This window comes from Echeneis naucrates, chromosome 5 (assembly GCF_900963305.1).
Source record: "Echeneis naucrates chromosome 5, fEcheNa1.1, whole genome shotgun sequence".
Lineage (NCBI taxonomy): Eukaryota > Metazoa > Chordata > Actinopteri > Carangiformes > Echeneidae > Echeneis > Echeneis naucrates.
The window spans coordinates 26,428,792-26,438,193 of record NC_042515.1 but is presented as its reverse complement, the minus strand read 5'-3'; the positions used below and the strand labels follow the sequence as shown (position 1 = coordinate 26,438,193).

General features: G+C 41.0%; 1 protein-coding gene across 1 annotated transcript in view; it reads right to left on the bottom strand.

The window, feature by feature from the left end:
- Positions 1 to 5,593: 5,593 nt before the first annotated feature.
- fbln2 (fibulin 2) overlaps positions 5,594 to 9,402 on the bottom strand; it is a 90,578-nt gene continuing 86,769 nt past the window's right edge. Inside the window, exon 17 of the mRNA XM_029503037.1 lies at positions 5,594 to 7,791. Within this exon, the coding sequence (XP_029358897.1) occupies positions 7,434 to 7,791 (358 nt within the window). The 3' untranslated portion in view covers positions 5,594 to 7,433. The remainder of the gene's footprint in view (positions 7,792 to 9,402) is intronic.

Here is a 9,402-nt window from a genome sequence, read left to right as displayed (position 1 = left end):
CCGATCTGGCAAGAGCAATCTGTTGGCTGACTACCTGTCCTGGCTGAACACTCCAGCTACGCCGGGAGAGGAGGGGGGAGCAATGTGGCAGTTTCCCCTGCCACTGATAGCACCCTGCACCATGTTAGCCAGGTAGCATGCTACAGTTTAGTGGGTGCACAAACTAAGCTACATTTAACAACTTAGCAGGTTTCCTGTGCTATTTTCTTTCATTACACTAACATATTTTCTTTGTTGTACACAAACGCACAACCACAGTTTTGTTAACTGTTTATTGTTCAAAGGCTACAAAATCATTGTTCAAATGTGTTTTCCTCACCGCAGCACTTCCTGGGTCTGGGCAGTGTTAAATGACCTGAGCATTGTGTCTGGCTGGCTTTTGTAGTGCCTGGGTAGATTGGGAGCATGCACAGTCTGGCCCACTGCACCAAATCAACTCATGAGGTGTGTGAAAGGTGGTTGTGGTGTCTTTTTGTGTGTTGTGAATGTTGTGATTTTGTATTTATATGTCAGGGTTGAAATGTAAATACACCTTGCAAATGTTTCTCCTGTGGGAAACGCCTTTTTCTAGTAGATTGATTAATTGATTGATGCCCTCAGGAGATATCTACACGAGAATAATTCTCATTGTTCACGGCTGCAGAATTCTGAGTTTTTGAAAGATCTGCAAGCCCAATTGCAGCAGGGCGTCAGGGCGAGCAGATATTATAGATCTGAATAACAGCTATCACACCTTGTTTTCAGACCATCCATCCTGCATGACTGTCTCTCATGACATCGATGTTGGTGACCACCATCTATCAAACAGCACGTTTACCGGGTTAGCCCAACCAAGCGCGCTCTTCTGAAAAAAGAGGTCAATTACCTGGTAGATAGTGGTCTAGCTGTCCCCACCCCCAGTGCGTGGAGCTCTCCTTGTCTGCTTGTGCCCAAACCTGACAACACACCCTATTTTTGCAGTGACTTTAGAAAAGTAAGTAATGTCACAAAAACTGATTCATATCCCCTGCCTAGAATGGAAGACTGTGTGGAGAGGTTTGGTTCAGCAACATTCGTCACAAATCTTGACTTACTGAAAGGTTACTGGCAAGTCCCTTGCTTCTGACATTTCTGCCTTCGTAACTCCGGATAACTTCTGTCAATACACTCTCATGCCCTTTGGTCTCTGGAACGCACCTGCCACTTTCCAATAGCTTATGCACATTGTCCTGGCTGATGTGAAAAACTCTGAGGTGTACCTTGACAACGTGGTAGCTTCAGCTACATGGCCTGAGCGCATGCGAACCCTAGAGAAGATTTTTGACAAGTGAAAGGAGGCCACACTAACTTGGAACCTAGCTAAGTGTGAGTTCGACAGAGCTACAGCCACCAACCTTGGGAGGCAGGTGGGACAGGTCAATTTTGATGCCAAAATTCAGGTGATTCTGGAATATCCAGTACCCCAAACCAGGCAGGAGCTCCGCTGTTTCCAGGGGATGGCTGGGTACTATCGCAGTTTTTGCCATAATTTTGCTGCTGTTGTTGCCCCTCTCACTAGTTGGACAAATGTCAAAAAGCCTTTTGCGTGGAGACCTGCTTGCCAGCACTCCCTCGAGTCCCGTAAGGCCCTCCTGTGCAGCACTCCTGTCCTGGCGGCTACCGACTTCTCTTGTCTTTTTAAACTAGAAGTGGATGCCAGTGCTAGCGTAGCCGGTGCTGTTCTCCTGCAGAAGAACCTGCAGGGTATACTCTGTCTTTGATTGGTGGGTTCGTCCACATGTGTGGCCTGTGCTGACGGGGAGCCATGGCCTACAAGTACTTTCGAAGCTGTCAAACTCAAGGAGGGTAATTTCACAGCTGTCACTGTCCAACTCACTCGCGTCCAACCTGCCTGTGCCTCATTGCCTGTGTTTTTTTGTTTGTTGTTTGATCCTTCCGCTGCCAGGTGTTCGCGATAATGCTACGCCATATTCACTTATATATAATCTGCACGATCCATTTTCACTTTGTTGAGTTCCCAAAGTGAACTCGCGCATTTGTTTGATGAAGGATGCATGAGACGTCCAAATCAATTTCATATATGAATACAAACTGTAAAATATACTATAAAAAAGAAATCGTTTACAGAGCTCTGGACCAGACTATGTTCCCTAACCAGCAGACAACTCCAGCACCAGTTCACAAAGTCTGATGCACTATCTTTCCCTGGTCCAGCTTTTGTTATGGTTACACAAAGGAAATGAGGTATGTGGGTGTGACTTCTTTGGATTGCACAATTCCTCCTCATATTATCTGGCTCCATTCCTGCGATCAGCCCCCAATTGCTGTTGTAGGTCCCTGTTTTCTGTGGATGAGAAAGGAGAACAGACACAAACCACACCACAAAGTCCACAATATCAGTGTTTCTCCTTCATTCAATAATAAAAAGGCCATGATTATATATAGTATATAGATATTTCATATAAAAACATGTAAGAGGTATAAAATCAGATATTAAAACAATATGTGATTCATTAGGATAAAACAGCATGGTTAGTCAGAGATCCCAATGACTTATATAGTACTAGCACGGTGAGCAGGTGAGCTGCCACTGTTTTCTCCTGTTTTCGTTAATTAGGTAGGTAATTAATTAGGTAGACACATATCCGGACTGCTGGCCGGTGTTCACCTTGTTTGGTAACCGTTTGTTTTGGTCTTTTTTTGTGTTACAAACCCCTAGACTGGGGCGTGACAATATTTAAGGGAGCTGGGTGGGTCAGATACTGTCAACAATATATCATCTTCAAAAAGGCTTAGTTTTATTTCTGTTACCAGGGCTGCAACACTTTTAATATAATGGTTATTCCTAATTGAAATGGCCAGTGGTTCTAATAATAAAATAAAGAGCAAGGGGCTCAAATTATCGTGAATATATCAAAGGAATATAATTATAATCAATAAATAGCTGTATCGATGCCAAAGAGGCGTCGATACCACTAGCTGGAGTGAGCGTTGATTTTACAAATCCAATTTGATCTATGTGAATAAGTTTGGGTGTAATTCCTTCTAATCTTCTTGCCAGGATTTTCCTCTCCAAAATGAGGAGAAAGATAGGGCGGTATCCTACACCTTGTAAAGCCATTATTTGGCTTAAGCGGGACTGTGATAAGGAAAATTACTGAAGGAAGGAGTGTAACAATGGCTTAATGTATGGGGGTTTTATTAATAAAAAAAGGGGAAATAAAACGTGCACATTATATACAGGTGCAAATCAAAGCATAAACTGGGTGAAACAGGTGAGGTTGGATATGTAAATGGAATGGCATGATATAACAATGATAATTAAGCGGCTGGTGACTCTTGAGGATTTGGGCGAATGAATGGCAGATCGTTTATCAAAATACAAGGAGCAGTCTGTCTTAGGAAGGAGAGCTCTAAAACTATTAATTTTGTCTGCTAACCATGCCTCGCACCACTCAGAACAACCTGCTGGGGAAGCAGATAAACGCCATCTTACATTGGTTGACGACTCAACTGGCCACGAAAAGGGCAAGAGATGTCCGATGAGAGCAGCCGCATCAAGGTCCTTCGTCGCGGCCTCCCAAGCTAGACTGGTCCTCGGCTGAAGTGGCTGTCGGTCCAGCTTGTCCCTCTTCATCGGCAGCGTTGTCTTTGGAGCGATTGGCTTGGCTATCAAGTTAATATCCGAATTATTCTTCTCTTTTCTGATGAAAACACATTGGAGCAGAACAAGCGGCCCTGGTTAACACGGCAACTCAAGACGCTGGAGGTTGAGTGAAGTGCAGCCAAGCTTGTTCCGGCCTCAAGCAACCTTGGCTTGAAGTTGGGACTTAGCTCTTGTAGTGTACTGGCTAAGTTCTGTCTTCTGAGTTTCTTTTTCTGTTGTTGTTATTGCTGCGTCAGGTCTCCTGCGGAAGGTCCAATCAAATTTCTCTCTTTTAGGGCATAGAAATTTACAGCCGTTGCCTGATAATGTTATCAGGCCAACCCAAGTGGAGGGTCAGAGAAGGGGTATCTCTCTGCGGGGCAAAGCCGGATCTTGCTATGGGCAATCTATTTGGTGGTGCACGAGCATCAATCATACAATTATACAACAGATTTGTATGATGATGTTATTGATGATTTTCCATCAAAGTCGGCTAGAAAGGTCAGGTTTTAGATTGCACTTTACACCTGCACTTTCATGTGATCAAGCACTACCTGAAAATTATAATATTATTAGTATTATTTATTTTATTCATTTGTAGTAGTAGTTGTTCTTATGGTGTTGTTGATAGTAGTAGTAGTTTTTTTTTATTATATTTGTATTTGTGTGATGCAGGATTTGTTGGTTATATTGGTGTTTACATACTCTATTTCATTTATTTATCTTTTTTATTTATCGTATTTTTGTATTTGTTTCTCTATTCTAGTTAACCTTTGTACTTAATAACATATGTAATAAAATAACATAAATAATATAGTATATTCCCGTATTTGCATGTTGGGGGGGGGGTAAGGGGGGGTTGGGATGTTTTGCCCAGGGTGCAAAACTAGCCAGGACTGCTTCTGCTGCGGGGTTAGGCAGGTTTATGCTGATTTGTGGCATTGACTGCAATTTATTGTGCTGGGAAAGCAGGAGTCTTTTGATGCCAGGTTCAGATAAGGGTCCTCGATGGTACTTAGCAGAGCTCTGGGAAATCTCTGTGGAGAGGTAACAGTCTCTTTAAAGTCTCTTCAAAGTTTGAGAGGTGTGGGAGATCGGAATCACCCCCCCCCATTTCTGAACCTCAACAAACCCTTTCCAATTTGTCAATTAAAATTGGGGAGCACGTTTGAAAAAATAAAATAAAATAAATAAATACTATAGCCATCTTCATCTTCAGCCATCTTAAACATGTTGTCGATGGCAATTTTTATTTCAGATTGTGTTATTGGTCTTTCAAGGTCCTCTCTGAAGAAAACCTGGATAGATTCTTTGTCTACATTTGAGAAAACAGGCATTACCAGAGGGTTTAACCTCTGACGAGGAGAGAGATAATTTTCCTTAAAAACTCCTCCAGACATCAATAAAAGATTTAACACTTCATTATCTGATTTAATAGCAGAAATGAGACAAGAAATCCTGGCCTTCTGATTGTTCAGAAAAGACAACAGTGTAGCAGTGAACAAAACGGGATAACCTGACTCTGACACACTGCTCAAATTTAATCTTAACTTTTATTAAGCAAGTGATAACAGTTTGATCATCATTTATTAAGGGTTTATAGATATCAATGTCATGTGACAGCTTAAAGTGCACATGCTGTGTGAGGCCACTCCAGAGTTACATCAGCACATTGCTTTATTCCCGCACACTACACAGGAATTTGTCTGACTGCACAATTTTTACCCTGAGTTAATTACAAAACAGTAACATAGAAATATATGTCCAGTAATAAACAAAAGACTATCAGTAACACTGCATTATATATGAGGTGTGCCCTGAATTTGCAGTTCTAAAATTAACTGGGTAAAATCTTTTTTTTTTTGTTGTTTTTTTAAAATAATATAAACTAAATGCTGAAGACTGCTATTATTCATACAATTTTTTTTAACAACATTAAAAACCAGATGGTGTTTGCTGAGGCCCAAACTGATAAAAGTAAAAAAAAAAAAAAAAATCAAACAAAAAAAAAACCCAAACAAAAACAAAAACAAAAAAACTGAATTAATCAAAAATGAACAATCTTTAATAGTTTGAAATACATAAAAAGATTTAGAGTTAAGTACAACCTGCTTCAATCCATGTCCTGGACATACATAGAGACCATGTCATTATCAACACCACATACAGGTCCGATAAATGAAAAAAAAAAAAAAAAAAGAAAAATTACAAAAATAAGAAAAAATTTAGTGAGCAACATCACAGGTAAATCTCATCAGTTTGGGTTCAAACTTCAAACTTTAAAGACTTCTGAAAATGAATTTACAGGGAGGTCAAGGCTAAGGAGGAGAGCACCAAGCAACAACCCAGAGTGGTCACCTTCTGGGTGAGTCCTCTAATTCAAATAAGTTGAAAAATAATAAATCATGCGGGGGCATAACAACAAGAGTCTGCAGATAAACATATGGAAAAAAAATGTTAATGCCCTGGTATTAAAGAAAGAAAACCCCACAATGGTCACTGAAATAACTTGAAACTGACAAAAGTAATAAAGATTTTTTGAAAATTAATGTATGGGGGCAGCATAGTGGCTTAATGCTTAGCACTGTTGGTTCACAGCAAGAAGTTCATGCATGTGTCGGTTAATTGTTGACTCAAAATTGCCCATAGAGTTGTGTGTCAGTGGTTGTTCGCCATTTCTTTGCAGGGCCAACACACAGAGACAGAGATGACCTGTCCAGCTGGGATTGGGTCCAACATTTCCTGCAACCCAGAAACAGAAGTGGTGGACATAAATCATACATTGCTTTTGGTTTATGGTTTGACTGATTGTTTTAAAAAAATACTAACAAAACTGGCCTGCACAAAAATGATGGTACCCCTAGAAAAGACTGGAAATATTTTGATCATAATGACATGTTAAACTAAGGTGTGTCACTTAGTTTCCTCCTTATCTTCCTGTGGTCCACTTTTAGTGTGGTGCATACCATGATACTAAGAAGCTAAGAGAGCTGTCTCAGGAGATTAAAAGGAAAATTATAGACAAACGTGGTAAAGGCTATAAGACCATTTTCAAGCAGCTTGATGTTCCTGTTGCACATGTTTTAGGTCCACGAGACAGTAGCCAACCTAGCTGGCTGTGGCCACAAGAGGGAAAACAAGAGCCAAGAACAAATTCCAAAGAGATTGTAGTTGAACCTCAAGGTCAAGGTACTTCAGTGTCAGATAACACTGTCTGTTGCTGTTTGAGCCAAAGTGGACTTAATGCAAGACGACTGAGGAGTCCTTTGTTGAAAGCAAATCATGAAAAAGGGAGACTAGAATTTGCGATAGCCCCTGTGATGGACTAGCGACCTGTCCAGGGTGCACCCCCCGAATGAATGAATGACTGAATCTGCGATAATGCCTATTCAAACCTGAGACAGGTGGAGCAGTTTCTTTATCAAGAGTTGACCAAAATATGTGTCGACAGGTGCTGAAGTCTTGACAATTACATAAATCACTTCACTGCAGTGATTGCCTCAAATTGTTTGCAACAAAATATGAAGTTAAGGGTACCATCACTTTTGTCAAAGACAGTATTTTTCTTTTTAAATGATTTTGTTGAACCACAGTTCAAAAGCAATGTCTGATTTTCATTAGTTAGTTTCCGATACATTTTTATTTACTATTACTTTTGTCAGTTTTAAGTTATTTCAGGGGCCATTGTGGGTTTTTCCTTCTTAATGAAAGAGTACCAACAATTTTGTCTACATGTGTATTAAAAAAAACAAACAAACAAAAAAAACTTAGGTCCATACATAATAGTTTCTTTGTCAAACTGTTTGATTTACACTGTGCTTGTGATGAAGATGTAGATCCTCGCCAGAAAGGAGGTGAAGGTGCTCTGCCTCAGCAGTTTCATCTCCACATCGATCAGGAAGTCTTTGGGCTTGCGCACTTGTCGCTGCAGATAAATGGCACCTGTGAAGCTGTTGAGCTTTCGGATCTTGAAGTAGCCCTCGTCGTTACCCTTGGAAATACTGATGGTGATGTGGTCACTGGGGTAGGCAGGAGAAGGTCCAATTCGAAAAATCTGGGCTGGGATGATGATGTTAGTCTGGAAGCTGAGCTGGTAGTATGTGATGCGCACAGGAGAGCTCTGACAATCCAGAGAGTTGCTGGAGCAGGTGATCCGTTCACAGCGCCTGGAAAGGAGAGAGGGGAGTTCAGTAAGCATTTTTGTGAGTTCAGCTCTCGTTCCCATATCTGTGTTTAGCTTCAATGTTGAATTAACAGTCAATACACAGAAGTGTTTTTTTAATCTTATGCCTCCATTACTGTGCTGATATGGTATGAGTAAATGTGCTGATGTCAAAGACTTTGTTTAAAGAAGCAAGACCCCAAACTTCAGCTGCTAGATTGTATTGATTCTATTTGACATCCATAAACCTCTACAGTTAAAGCTCTTTTGGTCATAAACCTTCAAAGACAACATTAGGCTCTGTAAGAGAGGTAAGCCTAAAATCGGCACTCAGACCCAGATGACTCTGTACTAGATGCAAGTATTTTATTGGCTCCAGCTTTGCTTGGCCTTCAGCCGAGTGTTATGTTTACAACCCTTTTTGCCTCCTTCTCTTGATATGTCACAGACACTCACCTGTCAAGGTGATGTCTAACCAGAAACTCTGACCAAAAAGATCTGATTCATCTCTCTCACAGAGACTCCAACTTTTTTAGGAAAATCGATCTGGAGCTGGGGCAGCACCTTGGCATAGTGGTTAGGACTTTTGCCTCACAACAAGAAGGTAGTGACTTCAATTCCTGGGCATGGGGCCTTACTGTGCGGAGTTTAAATATTTACTCATGTACTCCAGTTTCCTCCCACAATCCAAAGACATACATTTAGTTACATTTGTGAGTCTAAATTGACTGTAGGTCTGAGTGTGAGTAATGGTTTGTTTCTGTTTGTCTCTGTGTGTTAGCCCTGTGATGAACTGGTGTACCCCACCTTTGCCAAATGTGAGCTTGGATTGACTCCAGCAGCTCCTGGCTTCTTCCTCCTCCCCTGAGTCTGTGTGTGCCCTCTGTAAATGTGTGTAATCACACTGCTGCTTGCAGTTGTGTGTGGGGATAATAAGGTAATCCCAGCAGCAGGTGAAGCAGCTTTTAATTTGTCTGCTCTTCACCCAGGAAACAATCTTCCTGCACATCTATCAGCTGATTTCAACTGGGCCTTGAAATATCACTGTAGGCTGCAGCTCAATAATAACACATACACATCTCTCATCTTAAGCACTGTTTGGTTTTTTTTGGTCACCAAACCTCCTAAAAAACATAAAAAAAAAAAAAAAATCAAAGAAAGCATAAAAAACCCAAACTGTAAAATAAATAAGATTTTAGGTTTTTAAATTTCCTTTTTGTTCTTATCCCAAACAAGTCTCTTGGAAGCTGTTGGTGTCAAACTCCAGGTGGCACCAAGAGGGTGACATTCATTCTACCCATGGTGAGCATACAGACCTTTGTCAACTCAAATGAAAGATGCTTTGCAATCAAGAGAAAGGCCATGTCAAACCAGGGTTAATAAGGCATTTTTTGACAACACTGATGAAGACTGCAGGAAGCCCACTGTACTGCAGAGGAATGAGAGTGGGGACCACCCCAGGAAGTAGCGAGCTGGTCAAAGCCATCTGACTTCTGACACTTATAGTGTTCAAAGAAATTGGTAGCAGGCAGCTTGTATAGCTGTAATGTGCTCCAATCGCTTTGTCCTGGTTAAAACTCTAGCAGCAGCATTGCAGATGACCAATGTGGATCAG